The sequence below is a fragment of the Pocillopora damicornis genome, chromosome 12 (assembly GCF_964200805.1).
Source record: "Pocillopora damicornis chromosome 12, jaPocDami1.2, whole genome shotgun sequence".
In the NCBI taxonomy this organism is placed as follows: Eukaryota; Metazoa; Cnidaria; class Anthozoa; order Scleractinia; family Pocilloporidae; genus Pocillopora; species Pocillopora damicornis.
The window spans coordinates 12,141,141-12,160,550 of NC_142681.1; the positions used below are offsets into that span (position 1 = coordinate 12,141,141).

The 19,410-nt window shown below is 39.3% G+C and overlaps 3 protein-coding genes across 3 annotated transcripts in view; 1 reads left to right on the plus strand and 2 right to left on the minus strand.

Moving 5' to 3' along the window:
• Positions 1–5,764, plus strand: part of LOC113674511 (DNA repair protein RAD51 homolog 4-like) — a 7,985-nt gene extending 2,221 nt beyond the window's left edge. The window contains exons 6-10 of the mRNA XM_089189449.1: positions 417–653; positions 1,568–1,667; positions 2,750–2,820; positions 2,991–3,170; positions 3,623–5,764. Of these exons, the coding sequence (XP_089045575.1) occupies positions 417–653; positions 1,568–1,667; positions 2,750–2,820; positions 2,991–3,170; positions 3,623–3,664 (630 nt within the window). The 3' untranslated portion in view covers positions 3,665–5,764. The remainder of the gene's footprint in view (positions 1–416; positions 654–1,567; positions 1,668–2,749; positions 2,821–2,990; positions 3,171–3,622) is intronic.
• Positions 3,468–5,836, minus strand: LOC149036510 (uncharacterized). The gene has a single exon (XM_089189352.1). It carries the CDS (start codon positions 5,834–5,836, stop codon positions 3,671–3,673), a length of 2,166 nt encoding a protein of 721 aa, XP_089045478.1. The 3' UTR covers positions 3,468–3,670.
• A 1,864-nt stretch (positions 5,837–7,700) lies between these two features.
• On the minus strand, positions 7,701–19,177 carry LOC113679233 (Na(+)/citrate cotransporter). The gene is made up of 15 exons (XM_089189356.1): positions 19,055–19,177; positions 18,695–18,929; positions 16,911–17,176; positions 15,944–16,115; positions 14,156–14,286; positions 13,855–13,897; positions 13,355–13,488; positions 12,840–12,959; positions 11,931–12,041; positions 11,556–11,660; positions 11,294–11,388; positions 10,745–10,854; positions 10,101–10,262; positions 9,639–9,776; positions 7,701–8,753 (listed from the first exon to the last, which is right to left on the minus strand). Exons 2-15 carry the CDS (start codon positions 18,914–18,916, stop codon positions 8,559–8,561), a joined length of 2,004 nt encoding a protein of 667 aa, XP_089045482.1. The 5' UTR covers positions 18,917–18,929; positions 19,055–19,177; the 3' UTR covers positions 7,701–8,558.
• Positions 19,178–19,410: the final 233 nt, after the last annotated feature.

Here is a 19,410-nt window from a genome sequence, read left to right on the forward strand (position 1 = left end):
TGGGTGAAAGTGACTGAAGTCGTCAGAGTAAATTCAATAGTTGAAAGCACAATTTATATGAAGAGCAGTCAAAGTGTTTAGTATTTTAGATGTTAATTCATGGGTATTTATTGCTATAAAATGCTATTAAAACTTAGGCCAACTGATAACCCGTTGGTAGCCTGTCAGGCACAGCTTGCCAAAAACCTAGATTTCTGATCCTTTTTATTAACTTGAAGACAGGAATAATTCACTGAAGTGCAGGTAGTATTTGAGGCAGGAGAACATGGTATAGGAACTAAGTGGCTGTGACCCCCTGTTTCCCCACCACCCCCCCCCCCCCCCATTAATTCTGAAAGAGCTATGTTATACTAATTTTTTTTTTAATTCAATAGCAGCCTTAATGTCTTAACTTCTGTTGTTATTGTTTTTGCCAGATTTGTATGAGCATTGCCTTGTTTACAGCCATGGAAACAAAGAAGAATGTTCTGTATATCGACACGGGAGGATCTTTCAGTGCCACAAGGGTTAAAGACATGTTAGAACAGAGGCATAATTCCCCAGCAAGTCAGGACCTCAATAACATACTGTCTAGAATATCAGTGATCCAAGCATATGATGTATTCTCAGTAATTGAAGCTCTTGAAAGAGTGAGAGACAGGATATGTAAACAGGTAATTACATTGTTGCTATTTGAATGCATTTGTGCTAGTATCTTACTTATTGTGCAGTCTTATTGCTGAAGTGAGAGTAAATGACTGTAACTAAAATTTGGACAAATTGAGCAGAACCATCAGAGGTTGAGAAGAATTGTTTGTCAGTCAAGTGTACTAAGGTTGGTCCATGAAAAGAATTTTAGTTTGCTTTCATTAACTTGTTGTGAGTCATGGAAGGAAAGTCATAATCTAGGTGGTAATTTTCTTATTAAAAAAGAAACTGTAGTGCTGCATCAATGGGTGCATAACAATAACATTTGTTTTCATTGACTGCAGAGTTGATAAATAAATATACATTGGCCCAGACCATCAAGAGTTAATAAAACTAACATTTTCAGTATCAGCCCTTTCTCAGAGCACATGACAAAAGGCTAACACTCAAAACATCTACTTTAAAAACTCTTTTCATTAACAAATTTACATTTTCAACCTAGCTGATAAAATAAAATTATCATCATGAACAAAAGTTAGTTTTGCTGTTATGCTACTGCCTGGAAAACTTATGCTTCAGTCCAACCTGATTGATCAGTTTTAATTCATGGGTAAATTTATGTCTGTCTGTTCAGTTTGTTGGTTATGTTCATGTAAGTTATAGGTTGATTGTATGGAACTGGTGAATGGATCAGTTTTAATCCAAGTGTAAAGTTTGATTCTATGTTCAGTTTAACTGAGTGAATATATGAAAATCATATAGTTATGTGAATTGTGGATAAGGAAGTGAATATGAAAGCAATCTTTGCTGTAATGATCACCACTTGAGCAGTAGTGAGAACTATATCAACAGTCATTTAATCATCACTTCATGGGTTTATTTGCCACCAACATAATGACCAGCTCAATTGGTAATATCCTGTGCTGACTGTACCTCATAGGATGATGATAATGATGATAACATGCATTATCTTCAAATGATAATTGTGGATTGCATAGCAGGAGTCATTTCTCCAATACTTGGAGGCCAGCAAATTCAAGGTATGCAGATTTTAGAAAACTGAATTAATATCAGTGCTAATCCATTTAAATTTTTCTTTTAAAACTACATTTCAGTCTTACCAAGTGAATAACTTACTTCCTAGATTCAATAGTCCATTTTACAGTTGCATTTGGTTGCCAAGCCTTTAAACAGTAGCAAGGCTAAGGTTGACCTAGTTGTGATACAAACCTTGCTGCTCTTCGAAAAGTAAATTACTTTCATTGTTATCATGCTAACTAGATTCTGACTTCCATTACAACATGGTCAACTTCAGCCTCACTCCAAATCAAAGGCTTGGCAACTAAGTACACAACTGTAAATTGGCCTGTTGCATTTCCCCTAATTTTCATTTTGTTGTGAATTATTCAAAATTGGTGTTTTATCAACATAACACACTCCCACTAGTAAGTGCAATTTTGGTCTCATCTTCTGTAGCTATATGATACCATAGAATCCCTAAGAAACATACAGTTTTATCACTGCTGAGAGTTTACCCTTTAACTCCTTCATGACTGACCAAGAAATAATTTTTCCTTATTACATCAATACAATATCAAGCAGGCAAGTGATGAGAATAGAGAAAAATATCAATGAGGGGATTGTAACTTGATCCAATTCCAAATTCTCCAAACTACAAATTGCAACATCATAGGGATTGAATGGCAAGGAGAGTAAGGAGAATTACTTGTGAGATTTTAGGATTAAAAGGGTTAACTCTTTAACCCCTCAAAGTGACTAACATCTAATTTCTCCTTTCAGTATTTCCCCTGAATCAAACAGCGGATTCATGAGAATAATGGAAATGATCAATAACTACAAAAGCTCTTGATTGTTAAGCTAATTCTCTTTTTCTGCACCTTAGGAAATGTAGAGAGAACAGTATGGAGAATATGCATACTGATGTTGGGGTGTAAAGGGTTAAGGTTTTCATTATTGGAATACTGCATTTTGTGAAATTAGGGAAAAAATCTATGAATCTTTAGCATCTTGAATGTACCATTAAATGTCTGTGATAAACAATGTGATTGATGAGTTATTAAATGCTGATGATTTTCTTGCAATTTTTTTCTCTTTGCTTCAGGCCATTCATTGATGGTGAGCCTCGCAAGAATTTTAAAGTCATTAGCTGTTGCACATTCAGTTACAGTGGTGGTACGTAAAATAAACATTAGCTGCCATTACTGAATACTGTGAAGAGGAACTTCTGATCATTTCTTTCTATTTCTCTTCTTTCTTCATCCATGGAACATTTTTGTTTCCTGAAATTGCAGTATGATGAGCAGCACATTTGATAGCCAATTTGTTTTCATTGATAAATTTAGATCACCAATAACATTGTAACAGATTCATCCAAGTCATCATTTTCTACCAAACCAGCCCTTGGACCCACCTGGGCTCATATTCCAAACACCAGGATTTTCATTCAAAAGAATCCTATGTCAGAGGCAAGCAGTATCAGAAAAGGAAAGATTATGGCCACTTTAATCAAGTCATCTAGACAGGTAGATAAATAATTTTGTGATAAATAAATCTACATCACCTCTCTCACAACTGCCTATTTTTTCTTTTTCCCTGAAAATTTTTGAGGTTCAAAAGATGGTTTAATTTTAAATTTTTGCAAATGCTGCATATCATAACATGTTGTGGAATGCTTTTCTAATAAAGCCAAATCCTCTTTCCTCTCCTTTTTTTTTTTTGCCTCACCCTATATTTCACTTTGTGTGTTTGTGTTTTTTCACATTTTTCTAACTTCTTAATTAGGAGATGTTGTTAGGGCTAATCCATGATTGATACTAAAATTTTCTATTAGAAATCAATTATCAAATTTATTAATTAATATTTACTGCTAGAACAGAGTCACCTACTTGCTCTTCATGTTCAAAGAGTCTCTCCTTTTTACTAAATCTTTGTTTTTGTGATTTTGCACTTGATTGTGGCTTGTTTTTTTTCATAGAAATTACACATGGCCACTGTTTCTACAATGATCAAGCAATAACAAGCATCATATCGAAGCAATAACCAATCGAGTCACAGCCCTCGAGAAAGGAACATAGACTGATTCACTGTCTAGTGGACTTTTTACAAATGCAATAACAACTAGCCACTCGTAGGATTGAGCATGACGTTTGAGATCCAAAACAACTGCATCTTTATTATCTTTATAATCTCCAATGCGGCAATGTTTGATTCCTGCCTTTTCCAAATAGGAAGAGAGTCGCCTGTACCCAACTTGCTCAGTGACAAGGATAGCAACTCTATTGTAGTAAACTGTATCATCTACCTTTGCCCATGCATTGATCTCGTCATTGATGATCTTCATAAAAAAGATGCTGCGCTTTTCATCTGATACAAATGTTTCAAATGGAATATAGTCGATTTTAGGTCCATCAACATGGTGACCAAGTTTTATCACATTGTTCCAGTGTTTCTCAGCAAACTTATTTTCTTCTGGGTTGTCAAAAAAGCGATATAAAGGCTTATAGAGATCATTCAATTCGCTGAATATCTGTGATGTGCATCTCATAACTGTCGTAAGGCTTGGAGCCTGAGGAAATTTTTTAGTTCCACAGAGGTAGAAAATTGCCCTACCAAATCCATGTGGAAGAAAATAATTCTTTTCATGCTCCAACTTCTGTCTGACATCATATGCAATCCACTGATAGAAAGAAGGGCTTTGGTGACAAATAAAGAAATCCGCTAAAGATCTTGCATCTGGGAAACTTTGAAATTCATCAACAAAGATATGAAAGTCATCTACTCTTTCCCCCTCCTTGACCACAGAGTCCAGAGAGGAGAGAAAAAGTGGTTGCTGGTGAACCGTTACAATCAAAAGCTTTTCATCACAAGGTTTGCCTTTTATAAGGAATTTCTTGAAGAACTCTAAAGAACAATCTTTTAATGAATTCTGCTTAAAATTCTGCGAGTCCCGTTTATAATTGAAATGGAGAAATAAAATACCGTTACTTAAGAAGAATTCTTTGTAGAGCTCACCAAGGATTGTTGGGACAAATATCACGACCTTTTCATTGCGCTTCACACATTCCAGTGCTTTGTGTTGGATTAAAATTGTTTTTCCACTCCCTGCGACGCCATGAATCAGCTGCTTTTTCTCTCCTCTCCATATCGCTAGTTGTTCCTCATTTAAGAACACGAACTGCCTTGCCAGAATTGACTTTTTCTCAAGCCGCACCACCACAGGCTTCTCGTTTGTAGTCTTGTTGTAGCTTTGTTGGAGAAACTTTTGCTTATCAATGGTTTTGAATACTTCACCGAGTATTCGAGCTGAGGCATTTACTGTAGCTCTCTGACCCACAAATAGAGAGATCACGCTCAAAAACTTTTCCTCGTGCTCTCCAAGAGATCGCTCGGTAAACTTTCCTTTCCACCATCGCGCGAAAGGTAGCAAACTTATAACATTACCTTCTCCATCCATTTCTAGATGAATCTTCCTAAGGTTAAAGAAACCCTCAGAACTTCTGCCCTCGTCGGATACGTTTGGCATTGCAACGACTTTGTGAACAAAGTCGACTTCGTTCATGCCCTTCGATTCTAGAAATACTCTCACGAATTTTTCTGCAAATTCAAGTTGCTTCTTCGCTTCGTCATATCGATCACTGTTAAATTCTGTATTGCCTTTTACTTCGATGAGGATCACACCAATACGTCGGTGCAAGACGACAAAGTCAACTTCTCCTTTATCCTCATTCTCCACCAAGAGGTTTTTAAGAGAAGCAACCAAAGGGCAATCCTTCGGGAAGAATTCCTTAATAAACTTCCTATATTTGAACTGCGATAACACAAACATTGGCTGATTTGTTTCACGCCCAAATCTCTCGAGACACTGAAATATTTGTAACTCAGCAAAGTCTCCTCTCATGTAGCCTTCCTCTGTCTTAGTGAGTTCCACAGCACCGGATGCATCACCAGTTGGAGAAATGTATCGGCAGCGAAAAAATGGAGGAGACATGTACGTTCGATCATTTTTCTTCCAGTCGGGCCATCGTCCCGTGAGGTATTCCTCACAACACTCCTCGAAGTTAGAAAAGTATTTGCCCGCCGGACCTTTCACTACGTACTTCGAAGCCATGATGATGAAGTGATGATGGCCTACGATGGAAGATGATTTATATACTTCCTGGTTGAAAGATGATGAAACGTGGTGAAACATAGCAGCTTAGTTACCGCGCCAAGCAGAGGGGCCATTTGTCTGCGCATTTTTTGTAAAATTTACTTTGCGCGAAACCGCCGGTGTGCGCCTTCGTCGATTTCTCGCTAAAGAATCGCACTAAAAGAAGCAGGAAAATACTTTGGAAAACAACAATGGATCGAGCATTTGAGACAACCCTATTGTCATTTTTCCCCTGTAACTTATATGGAAGGGTCAAAGTCTTGAAATTGTTGTGTGGTGTGTGAAAGGAAGTGATTTTCAAGAAGCAAAAGATTATACAGATGACTCCGGGTCTTGTCTTATGATTGTTTGGGCGATCAATGAAGATGATGCTATTTGTGAAAGATGCAAGAGGTCTGTCGAAGAGCACAAACGTATTGGATGGTATACTTTTATCGTGTCGTTGCTATCTCAAGTTACCGTTGATCATTCGAAGAACTCACTTTCCTGTAAGCGTTATGTACAGCTTCAACTGTTCTGCTAGTGCAATGTACTTGCAATTTTTAGCAAAAAATATAGTTCAAAGAAGTTTATGTTCTGTTTCAAAAGCTTTTTTTTTTATATATGAATCACAACCGGCGGGCCGATTACGAAAACAAAAAAGCGCTTACTGTAATTAGCAAAACGAAACGAACGAAACGAAACGGAAATCTGTAATTTGCGAAATGGAAATATGCTAATGATTTGCAAAGTAGAAATTGCAAATTACAGATTTAAATTTGGCAAATTATCAGCTTATTTCTATTTCGCAAATTACAAATTTCTAGAAATTGCCTCTAGAAATTGCCTCGGTGAAACGCATCAAGAAATGACTGAAATTAACTCCCGTTTTTATTACGGACTCAGGCTATAACTGAAATGCGGACACTTTTATGCCACCCTGCGAATAGCGGACACCTAAGTACTTCGTCCAAAATCCTGACTCACACAATGTAAAGTGACATTACGATAAAGGAAAATACAGAAACCATTCTTCAGTTGGCTGCGAACATGAGGATTTCCTGCTTGCGGCCGAATTTTTTTCCAGTTCGTGAGGCCACGTTAGAAACTTTATGTTTGCGTAGTTAAATATTATTTCATATGTTTAGAGACCAAATAATTTATTTTCTCTAGCACCCCGCTATTACGGACTCTAGACACTTTCCATGTGCATTTCCGGTCAGGCAAGTGTCGTGTCACGCATTCGAATTATTCATCGACAACATACATTGTATTATATACCAGCAGGTGAAAAGCATAATTAGGAAATTTACATCGTCCATCATAACTGAAGAATGTAGTCGTAACGAAATTAAGCGATGTTGTTAAATAAGCGTTTCATCTTTGCTTGCCAGGCTTTGGGGAAAGGATGCTTTTTATGTTGAATAAATAGGAATTCGTGACGATTGTGAGAAACATCTCTAAGAGGTTGCGACTTTCTGCGACATTACCCGGAGCTTTCAAGTGGTCCACTGCCCTTTGGACACGATTATCGCCCTTACGTTACCTGCACCTTACAATCCAACTTGGTCTCCACGTTACAGGAACTCAGTCTCTTTGAAATCACTTGTATCATCGTGCAGAAGGATAAGAAATTAAAAATATAAGGGCAGATTTTTCGGTCGTGAAGTTACTTTTCTGGTCACTGCTCCTCTTAATTATTAATTCAGAGCAGCTTACGCTTTCATTTAAAAGTTGTAATGGCAAGAAACGAATTAGAGCGACGCAATACTGAACAAGTTAATAGACGCATGAAGGGGCTTATTAACAAAAGTAAAGATGTGGACGAGAATCCTATTCGTTGTTCATAATCATAGAATAATCTAAATTAAACGTGCAAATGGTCTATTCTTACATATGATATATTAGAGGACAGAAGCAAAGGTGAAGTCACCACTTACAACTATATATTTGCTCCTTTGTTATGTGAAACAGATTGCGTGTTGCCGTACGTCTGTACAGTAATAGGGACGTAATAGATCACAAAAGACCTCAAAATATGGGCTGCGCCTCGTGTGCCACTTTTTTTGCTCTTATCACATTTTGACCTCAGCAGTGGTCTGTTACGGAAAAACGCACGATAACGTGGAATATATTCGATAAACTGTCCCCTGATTTTATCATCGGAAGGGTAAAAAACAAAAACACCTTGATTAAGGAAGAGTCAGTAGCTTCTCTCGTTTCTGTAACGAGCGCCTAGCAGTTTCGACGCTATAAGGACCTAATTTATGATATTTTGTGTAAATTCTTCTTCAAGTTGTTGAAAATTGTCGCTAACTAGAATGAAACCTCTAAATAATATATTTCCAGATTAGACAAGCATCCGAAACAAACAAAGAAAACAAAAAGGGAGCTAGTTCACGATGTCAAGAAGGACAGACTTTAAAAATGTAGCCATAATTTTTTATGATGCAGAAGCTGGACGAATGACAATAGTACCTAAGCACAGCACTTTGGGCATGGGGAGCAGCGATCATTACGTCACTTGTGGAAAGGACTCGCTATAGAAAGAAACTATCCCTTCAGACATGTGTAGTTTATCACAGGGAAAAGGAAATATTTAAAGTCCATCCGTTATTGCTAAATGTGTTCTAATATTCTACTTTCTCTTCATTCTTGTGTAATAGTCTCTTTTTCCCGTTTATCCGTCTCCTAGGGGAATGGGAAGGAGAGACACCCCTGGAAACCTAAGATTTCTTACTCCTTAATCTAAAAGTTGTCAAATTACTTGCGAACCCAAAGTTTACGAAGATATGAAGTTAAGGCATAACGATGTGAAATTGCCAGAGGGAGTCGGAGTCGCAGTAGCACTGATTGCACCGCTGCTTCCAGCCCAGTCTGGGAAGTCATGCAGGTCAAACATTGGTACTCCGTATGTGTTCATACAAATCACCAGCACTATTACAGCCAGGAGATTCATTCCCAAGCCTGCTTTTGCCTGAATTCAAAGAAAAAGGAAAGAGACAATAGCTAGTTTCCTTGTGGATGGCAAGGGTGAAAAATATTTTGCACAACGACATGAACAAAACTGTAACTAAAAGATAATTTGGTTCTATCGACTGCGTCGAAAAGTGTTTATAAAGCTGACTTAAAAAAAAAAAAAGGGCTTTGCTACTACAAATTCCGTGCCGCAGGTAATGAATTAATTCCTTGTGATCGAGCGGTTACCGGTGGAGTGTCGAAATATCAAAACCATAGCGATGACATCGGCCAGTCAATAAAAATATGAATATCTCAGAGATCCGAGGAACGTCAGTAAGAAGTAAATACATGTGCCGCGGGAAAAACTGGGAGGCTGAGTCGGGATTGGTTTTAGCTTTGCCGGCATCTGATTAGTTAAACGGTGCGAGTTTTCTGGACCTGTCTCAGAGCAAAGAAGAGCATTGCCAATACAAACCGAGTTTACTCTCCACACTGAATTGAAAATGCTCTCTCTGCCTTTGGTACGAGTGGTCGTTGTGATTTCTTGGTTTCGGTTTTACATCGGAACTGAGAGACACTCCATCTGCGCGCAAAAACGTTCCGTAAACTTTTGCCAACCGCTTAGTAAGCAGACGTGTTCTTACCTGATGGTGGCATTTCTACCAATAAAAACTTAAATGAAATAAAAAAGCAATTGTTCCGATGACTCGCTTTGCAAATATTTGCGTAGTGTATCCTATTGAACACCAATTCCCGCGAATGACAAGTTCAAATCCCAGAAGTCACCGATCAGAGAACCTCAAGGAAATATTAGAGACCTTACAATAATTACCCGCCCGTTCTCTAGATAGGAAAGGCTAACGGCGGTTTATACAAATTGAAAAAAGTGACTTATACTAACCATGTCCTTAACCTTAAGATGTCCGCCGGCAAACACGATGGCATTCGGAGGTGTGGCAACTGGTAACATGAACGCGAACGAGCAAGAAATTGTAGCAGGAATCATGATGTACCAAGGATGAACTTTGATCGCTTTTGCCTGTGGAAATATTATATTAGTCGTACAATTGAGTTTACTGGACGCTGTTACATGAGACATTGTCTGAGCAACGTTTTTTCACAAAGTTTGAGGCTCTGTTACAAGTTAATGAGCGTTCCGGTGAAAATAACTCTGATCTACTGAAGATATGCTGGTATATTTGTACTTGGACATTGAGTATTCCTCCGTTAAAGCTCATAGTTCCTTTGAGCTTCACCCGTTGAAGACTTTTTGCTTCTTTGAGCTTGTTACCTCATTTAGTTCGTTATTTTGCAAGGTTCTTCACGATCGTGGTAATACGATAATCAGGAAAAGGAAACTTACCAAGGAGGCCAGTATAGGTAGAAAAATGGTGGCTGTTGCTACGTTAGAAGTGAATTCGGTGAATGTGGTGATCATGATACAGACACACATCACGATAGCGTAACTTGGAATGGCATCAAGTTGCCTTAGCTGGGCACCAACCCACTCAGACAGACCTGAAACCTGACAGCGAGAGGGTCAATTATTCCAACATATCCCTTTGCAATCTGCATCTCTTTAAAAAACTGTAGAAAGATACCAGATACCTCCCCCCTTCCCCCCTGTGGGAACTCAAGAATAGTTACACGATTTGAATGCGAACCAAATCGCCTATAGAGGTCTAATTACAAGATAAGGAGCAAAACTCTCGGCCTTCTTAAATAAATTTCAATTGTCATTTCTTAATCTGAGATGACGATGTTATGGCATTATCTCATTAAAGATGGAATCTTCTTTTTTTTCGGATTACTGCGGTGTTAAAGGTGCACCTTCAACTAGTGTACGTTGCACGCCATCGTTGTTGCCTGCATTGAAAAAAAATTCACAAAACATAATAACATACCAGATAAACTTGAAATGATCTTTCGTACCATGGATTGTGGCATGTGAGTTCTGTTTTAACGAAAGTGGAGACTTGATATAAGCACACATGAATTGTAACTTACTTTACAAGCTTCCGCCAGAGCAAATCCACTTCCAAGCAGTATGACAAGGTGCCATGGAAACCTTTTAGACATCGTCTTAAACTGCAAAAGACCGGGTGGAGGCTTTCTCACTGTATGTAGGAAGAAAAGCATATGTTCGTCAAAGAAGTCCTTCTTTCTTTATCTAAAAGCATTCTCTGATGTTTCTAGATGCCAGATTTCCTTCCATAGTCTTCTCTTGGCTGAATGATTTCCATACATGTCTCCTTTGTCGCGTGGTTCTTTACGATCGTATTCTGCCAAAAAGGGGGGGGGAGGGCAGGGTAGGAAATTGCTCTTTATGTCAGTAACCATGCGTGAGCAAATGTATACTTGTTCTTTTTTTTTTCCAACGGGAAAAAAGGAGCCCAGTGCACGATCAGGATGACTGTGAAAGGTTTTAGGATGGTGTGACTGTGGTACAGATAGAGTACAAGATCGGTATTGTCGCAGTATTGATATTCAACATTCTAATCTCAAAATAGTTTTCTTCAAAATAGTGGAATATGAACATAGTTTATCCCATCTCACCTGACCCATCAGGGGTAAAGATCACAGGTTTTTGTGAAGGGAACACAAACAGACAAAAGGCCACGAACATGGCAGCTGTGGCATCCCGAACGTAACTGAAAAAAAAAACGAAAAAAAAAAAAAACGAGGAAACAAGTTTGAAGTATAACATTGAAGGAAGCAAGTGAGTAGTTTGGGCGTCTAAAAAATTTTCCAGGAGGACAACGATGCTAAATAAAAGCTTTCCCCCTTCTGACTCTTCCTTCTGGTAATAAATACTAACCCCTTCTCAAATATTATTGACCATCCTTTCATAAATTTTGGTTCACGAAAAAGCCACAGCAAGGCTAAAAGGATGAAGTGGCCAAGGACGGCTTTCTCGGCAAACCTGCAAATGCATAATTTGTACAAATTAGGATAAACAATGATTAATTACTTTAACTTTACGAATGACCTTCTTCGCGTTTCGAATCTTCAGGGAGTTCATCGCAGCCGTGTTCTTTTCCCCCATCCACATCTCTCCCTCTTTTCCTCTTTCCCTCTCTAGAAAGATTTTTTTATTTTCCTATAAATGTTTGATTGAGTAATTAATCGAATGATGTGTGAGCACGGGGCTGATGAGAGAGCCAGTCCGAATGGTTTAGTAAACAGTACTTACGACATCGGTCCCAATGCTCTGTACTGATCCACCAGAACCTGTCTAATTGCTTGAGTTGATCGACTATCTTTCTCCCGCCCACCTGAAGACTTGTGGAAACACTTGCGGAAACTAAACACGAAATAACACTGTGCGTTCAAAGGGACATCTTAACGGTGAAAGGTTGATCTCGGATGCTTAGTGGTCGAGCAGCGCTCAGGGGCATCTCTACCGGGAATTTCAACTTAAGTCCCACGGGTAAGATAGAAATCCGGCCGATTTGCCCCTCTTTCCTTTCCACTTTAGTTTTCACATTTTGACCAATGAATGACGGGAGCTTATTTGTAAACCTGCTCAGGAACACTTCACTAGTCTATAAATCGATTAGCACGCAGAGCCCTATAATTTCATCGGTGAGATTGCTAGTCTAAAGAACTGTTGTTCACTTCTGTTCCAGAAAAGAGTTAGATTTTACTATTAGTAATAACTCCAGTTATTGAAAAATGATGTTTAAAAGAAACAGAATGCAATTTCGGATCAATGTCGGTATCTGAGCAACGGCGCACCTACCACTCCCCTAACCCAACGTTAACTTGTTATCAGTTGACTGTTGTTGGGTCAGGGGAAGGGTAGGTGCGTTTTTGCTCAGTGTGTGACACTGATCCCAAATTTTACGACACAACCCGGGACAACATCCGAGATTGCGTTGGTTTTGTTCTCTCTTTTCTTGTTAGGTCTAACAGAGTCGCGCCCCAATGACTACCCGTCAAACGTAATTCCTGGTCACAAGCATGTCCGTGGCTTTTTGAGGCCACTAACGTAAATTTGACACGAGTTCTCATTATCTTCTTTTAATTTTAGCTTTGTCTTTTGGCCTAATCTTACAGCTATCGATGAAAATGGGTTTAAAAACTGTTTATTCGAGCATACTTAAAACCAAGGAACAGTAACTGAATCCAGATCCAGGCCACAAACAGAAGAATCACCATTTGAGGGAAAGCATAACCGAACCATGAGGCAAAGCTAAATCCTCCGCTTTTCGGAAAAAGACTGAAATAAGAAAAAGGTTGTTAACCATAAGTTATAAGAACCTGTATAGGAAGGGGAGGATTGTGGGAACCTCATGGGAAGAAGAGGATTATGGGAACCTGTATAGAAAAAAGAGGACGGTGTGAACCTGGATGGGAAGAAGAAGATTGTGGGAACCTGTATAGGAAGAACTGGATTGTGGGAATCTTTAAAGGGAGAATTGGGTTGTGGGAATCTATTCAGTGTTTGTCTTTAAGTTTGTTTGTTCTTCTTGTTTGTTCTTCTTGTTTGTTTTCAGGAGAGGATTCGATTTGATTCGCCGTAATAAATAATTAACGGTGTGGTCGGCGAGCTAAGTCATACACTAAGTTCATTTTTGTCTTCTTATTTCTTTTTTGCTTTTTTAATTCACTTACAGGCCTGCCTGTCCACCAAACACCAAATTTGGACCAGTGCCTGTCAGGGTGGCTGTACCACCAATGTTTGCAGCGTAAGCCACAGCTAACATCATTGCCTTGCAGAGTCTGTTGAAGTATTGAGTTTCTGCTTCCTGCAGATGAAATAGTATAATAGTTTGTACTCCTATAAAAAACGAATACTCATTTATATTTGCTTTTCAATAATAGTAGCCAACTACATCCACTGGCTATGGTCCCCATGGGAACTGACACCCTCCCAACTTTTTGACAGTGGGGGGGGGGGGGGGAGAAGGTGTATACAGACTGGGGGGGAGAAGGTGTATACAGACTAGGGTTTGAGCACCGAGATAAAATCGTATCTAAATGAATGTGTTGTTCTTGTTGTTGCTACTGCTGTATTTAGCATCCAGAGGACCAGAATGTTATCTGAACCCTCTTATAACCGTAACTAAAATTTACAATTACAAATTAATTTTCTTGCCGGCTGCAAAACTCACGTTAGCTTCCTCGTCTCCTTCCAATAAGTTTACAGCAGCCATTCTAAAATGTTGAAAAATAAGAAAAAAATTCCAGTCAAGCACAGATAAGAGATGAAAAACCAATTCAACTGATAAATTTAATGACAGAAAGCGTTTTTATTTCAGTAATTAAAAAGTAACTGAAGGACACCATCCATTTCCATTCGATGTAGGGAGTAAAGAATACAATCATTATTTTTTTAAGAAAAGGGTTTCTTCCATCAGTCGTGGGTCAAATTTAATTCCTCGGGAAGCAAAGTTTTGGTACCAGCAATTCTACCTGTCTTCTCTCTTAGCACAGAGGTCAGTTTCATCTTCGCCCAATTCTTTTGTTATTTTATGTTCCTGGACTCCGACCGCATTGTCTTCTTCTTTGACTTTGCTCCTATCGCTAAGTTCCAAGGAAGCATTCTGTGGTAGGATATGTTCAATCCGGTAATCAGGAAAAGTTAACTCACAATGATAGTATAAATTAAGATCAGTTTGAACACAAGGTAAACAAAAATACCTCACGTTAGAGGCCAAGTGACTAAATGAGTGAACAACTGATCAGGATCGGATATAATCGAACCACTAGCACCTGATTACTGACAGACTGGCAGACTGACAGACTTACCGACTGACTGAATGAATGACTGTCTGTCTGTCTGTAGAGGTGATTGGCAGGTAATTTAGTGTTAACAACTGGGTTGAAAACGTAAATTAGCCACCGTAAAGAGTAAAAAAGCTAAGCTTTTTTACTCTTTACGGTGGCTAATTTACGTTTTCAACCCAGTTGTTAACACTAAATTACCTGCTATACTCTCCCACCGACGCAGCACCACAGTTTCTTTAGAAACTTACCCCTTCATTCATTTGTAGAGGTGATTGACGAACAGACAGAAAGACAAAAAGTAGCAGAAAGATGGACAGATGGGCTGACCCAACGACTCACTGATTGATCAGCTAGTAGAATCACTGACTCGCTGACTACATGATCAACTGACTGACTGACTAACATACAAGCTGACTGATTGTCTGACTGACAGACTGACTGACTTACTGACTGATTGACTTACTGACTGATTGTCTGACTGACAGACTGACTGACTGACTAATTGTCTGACTGACTGTCTGACTGATTGTCTGACTGACTGACTGACTGACTGACTTACTGACTGATTGACTGACTGACAGACTGACTGATTGTCTGACTGACTGACTGACTGATTGATTGACTTACCGACTGATTGACTGACTGACTGACTGACTTACTGACTGACTGACTGACTGACTGATTGTCTGACTGACTGACTGACTGATTGTCTGACTGACTGACTGACTGATTGACTGACTGACTTACTGACTGATTGATTGACTTACCGACTGATTGACTGACTGACAGACTGACTGATTGTCTGACTGACTGACTGACTGATTGATTGACTTACCGACTGATTGACTGACTGACTTACTGACTGACTGACTGACTGACTGATTGTCTGACTGACAGACTGACTGATTGACTTACTGACTGATTGACTGATTGATTGACTTACTGACTGATTGACTGACTGACTGACTGACTGACTGACTGACTGATTGTCTAACTGACTGACTTACTGACTGATTGACTTACTGACTGATTGACTGACTGACTGACTGATTGACTGACTGACTTACTGACTGATTGTCTGACTGACTGACTGACTTACTGATTGACTTACTGACTGATTGACTTACTGACTGATTGACTGACTGACTTACTGATTGACTGACTGACTGACTTACTTACTGACTGATTGACTGACTGACTGACTGACTGACTGACTGACTGACTAACTGACTGACTGACTGACTGACAGACTGACTGATTGTCTGACTGACTGACTTACTGACTGATTGACTTACTGACTGATTGACTGACTGACTGATTGACTGACTGACTTACTGATTGACTTACTGACTGATTGACTGACTGACTGACTGACAGACTGATTGACTTACTGACAGACTAACTGACTCACTTACTCTATGACTTCTGACAAACAAACTGACTCAGCTACTTAACTTTCTTCTAAAAACTCACGTCATTTTCCTGTTCGTTGTCAATGCTGTTATTCTCTGGCCGAATTTTTATATTTTCGTTTTTTATTTCTCCCAACACTGCTTCGACAATCGGTACCATCATGGCAGTGGTAGCTGTGTTGCTGATCCACATGGACAGAAATGACGTGGTTAGCATAACACCAAGCATTAACCTGTGAAGAAATTTAAAAGCAATTCTTTAATGATTTCTTTAACTGATACTTCTGGAATATTACCAGGAATTCATTTGATTGCTTCTTTAACGATTGTAATGGGCTTCCTTCAGGTTTCGTTTGATATCGGATTTGAAGCAGCATTAAAAGTAACTCTAGGTTCTATAACAATACGCATGTGGCTAATAGACCACAACAACGTCAATCACCAATCTCTGCTCTAAGCGGGGCCCGCTCTTTATTTTTGTGATAAATAAAGCGCACTTGACCTAACGGGGTATACATTGGATGCCCTTTTAGACAACGTGGAAAGCGACGAAGGGCTGGTAGTCTGTCAGATGTGTCACCCGTCATAACCCTTCTCGGCTGTTCACTTCCGCTTTTCGCACTGACTAAAAACAACGAGCGATAGCATGTTAAAGCTGAATTACATTCTTATCTTAATTATCATTGGACAGTTGTTTGGCATCAGTGCTGAGACTCAAACACATTCAAACCCTTAGTTTTTGATCATGGTCAAAGTAGAACGCTTGTGTTTTAAGTTTCTGCTTTTTTAACGATTTGAATCTTCACATCTATGTTTAGAATACAAAATGGTGACTTCTCTATTTCACCCGAACATTCTAGGGACGGTAAATAATGGAATCGAAAACTACATCAGATTGATGTACCAAAATACTACAGTTCTGCGTATGAAGGGGTCAATGATTCCTTCGGATCCTTTCAGCAATGAGTGTTCCCCCCTGACCACACCCTAGCCACCCCTTCCTTCCCGTCCCGTCATAACTGACTAACCGTCGTGGCTGAGCTCCGACCAGCAAGAGAACACGAAGAGCGATCCGCTTGTGCAAGTTCCACTGTTCAACAGCCACAGCTACGATTAGGCCGCCGAAAAATAGAACATTTGTGTCTTTGAAGTAAGGAGTGGAGACTTTTTTAGAGCCTAGGACTCCAAATAAGGGGAAAAGAACCAATGGGAGAAGAGCTGTGACGGCCAACTCCACAACTTCTGTCACCCAGTACACCGCCATGATCAGGATACAGTACGCACAGCGGGACTCCTGGTGCAATGAAAACATTTTTTAAAAGGGGAAGTATGTTCCGAAAGATGTAATCCTTGGATCAATGTCAATATCAGAGCAATAGGGGGCATTGGGTTTTTCGTTTTTGCGTTATTGGCTATTTCTTAGATCGGTTTTTCGGTTTTTTGTGCCAGAAAACTTTTGTTTTTCGGTTTTGGCGTTTATTGTGTGTGACGGATTTTCCGTTTTTTAACAGTTGGTTTTTCAATTTCCATCAAAAATTTTAATGGGTTTTCGGATTTGGTATCCGATGTAGTTTTCGGTTTTTCTTATTTGGGTTCCGGTTTCACTTCGATCTAAGTTCGGCAGTTATCTGATCTCGCAAAACAGCAAAACCTCTATGTGCTGCACTTGTCACCACTGCGTCGGATTGATTAGGGTTTTGATAACTAGCTGGGATACGACAATTTATCGGTTTACACGGTTTTGCATACGGGAAGGGGTAGGACTGACTGAAATTGATCCTTATACTCAAAGGAATTTATGAAACTATGACACTGATCGCGTTTTGAGATTCCAAAGGGTAACCTGAACGATGTCTTTTCACGTGTTGAACTCCGTAATTTTTAATTTTGCCCGTCAGCCCCGCTTCTTACTAGCGACTGGTTCTTGCTTTATTTATTTTTTTTTTCATCTCTTAGCAATCTCTTTGAACAATTAAGAGTTACACGAAAAGGTAGCTCTGATCCAAATAACGATTTTTTTGTGCGGGAACTAGAGCAGCAGTTGTTACTTGAAATGCAGTAGATAGCTCAATTTTTAGATTTAAACTGTTAAATGACAAGGAAAAAAAGCCGTGCAGGCCATTCTTCTCCTTCAAGTCAACTGGTAATCATCACATCATCTAGTATCTTACAATTAAATAATTCCTTTTCAAACAGTCTTGATCAGTTGTCAAGACCTATGTCTCGAGATGTCGCTTATTATACGATTTACTCAGTATAACGAAGGAGCAACTGTCGCTCACAATCAGTCAACCGTGTAGTCAATCAATAGAACTGTTTTCTCAAAGAATCTTGCATTCTTGTTTATCCCTGCGAAGAGTTTTTGCCTTAAAGATTAAAAGTTGTCTCTCTTACTGGTTATGGTTGAGAAGGGAGGGCTGGTTGGGAGAGTCAAACGCAGGTGCAAATGACTATTGTCGCTTTTTGCGCGAACCTACTCTCTTTCCTTGAGGATATGTTGATATGGAACTTGTGTAAGGAAGGAGGACTGAAGGGGAATGAGCATATGATACTTCTGGCGTGCTTCAACATCAATAACTCAACTGGAAAGCCCTAGTTTTTCCAGACAAAAAAATAAAAAACGGGAACTTGGGATTAAACACTCCACTTCTGACAGCCATCCAGGTCTCAAAAATATGTGAGATTAAGCTCCTTAATACCCCTCGTTTTACAATTCAGTTAATTGCTCTTTTATGATGACCAATGTATAGTAATCAAATGAAAACCCACCGCAACCCTAAGAGAAGTCTATTACCACAAAGGCATATCTCACCATTCCTCTCACAGCGATGGGTAAAGGCATCAGTAGTATCGGCGTCATGATCAGTATTATGTATTTCCTCCATGCTAGAATTCGTTTTAGAAATGGAACGCGTTTCGCTTTAACCGGTTCTTTACAGTTTTCGTTTGGACGAGCCGACTCCTCAGTAAACGGTTTTGTCTCTGCCTCTTGGAGATTACTATAGCCTCCAGGTCTTCCGTCAGATTCACTCATCTTTCTCTACAATCTGCAGTATAACCGGTAAGATCAGAAAAAATTCTTAATGCTAAGGTTAACACAGCACGAAGTGAGTAATTTGGGTGGTTAGAACCTCAGTTTGACATTGTTATACAATTTCATTCTGATATTTGCCTCAATTTCCTTAGATCCCAATTGGAGAAGTGTACTGACTAAGCCAAACATAGCATCTGTGGTATTCTTCTTTTTTAGACAACAATTGTGTGCGATTCTAAAAACATACATAGGTCAAATCCCATCGTTGCTACGTTTGGTTATAACGTCACGCTTTCCCGTCTTACGGAACAGCTCACGCATCACAGCCTATGCACAGCATGAATTTTTGTGGAATTTCGAACTTAACCAGCCCATAACAGGAAAAAGCCCTGAAGCACACTCGCCTCCTGTTTCCAAAACGCCATGTTTCTCTCTCCTATCTAAACTAACGAATCATAAGCGAAAACATTTTCGTTCCAGAGAAGGAACAAATA

Excerpts from the sequence above, each read along its gene's own strand:
- LOC149036510 (XM_089189352.1), bottom strand. The coding sequence starts at position 5,836 with ATGTTTCACCACGTTTCATCATCTTTCAACCAGGAAGTATATAAATCA.
- LOC113679233 (XM_089189356.1), bottom strand. The coding sequence starts at position 18,916 with ATGAGTGAATCTGACGGAAGACCTGGAGGCTATAGTAATCTCCAAGAG. Across the intron at positions 17,177-18,694 it reads CCATCGCTGTGAGAGGAATG|GAGTCCCGCTGTGCGTACTG; the intron begins GTGAGATATGCC and ends TCATTGCACCAG. Across the intron at positions 11,389-11,555 it reads TCAATAATATTTGAGAAGGG|TTACGTTCGGGATGCCACAG; the intron begins GTTAGTATTTAT and ends TTTTTTTTTCAG.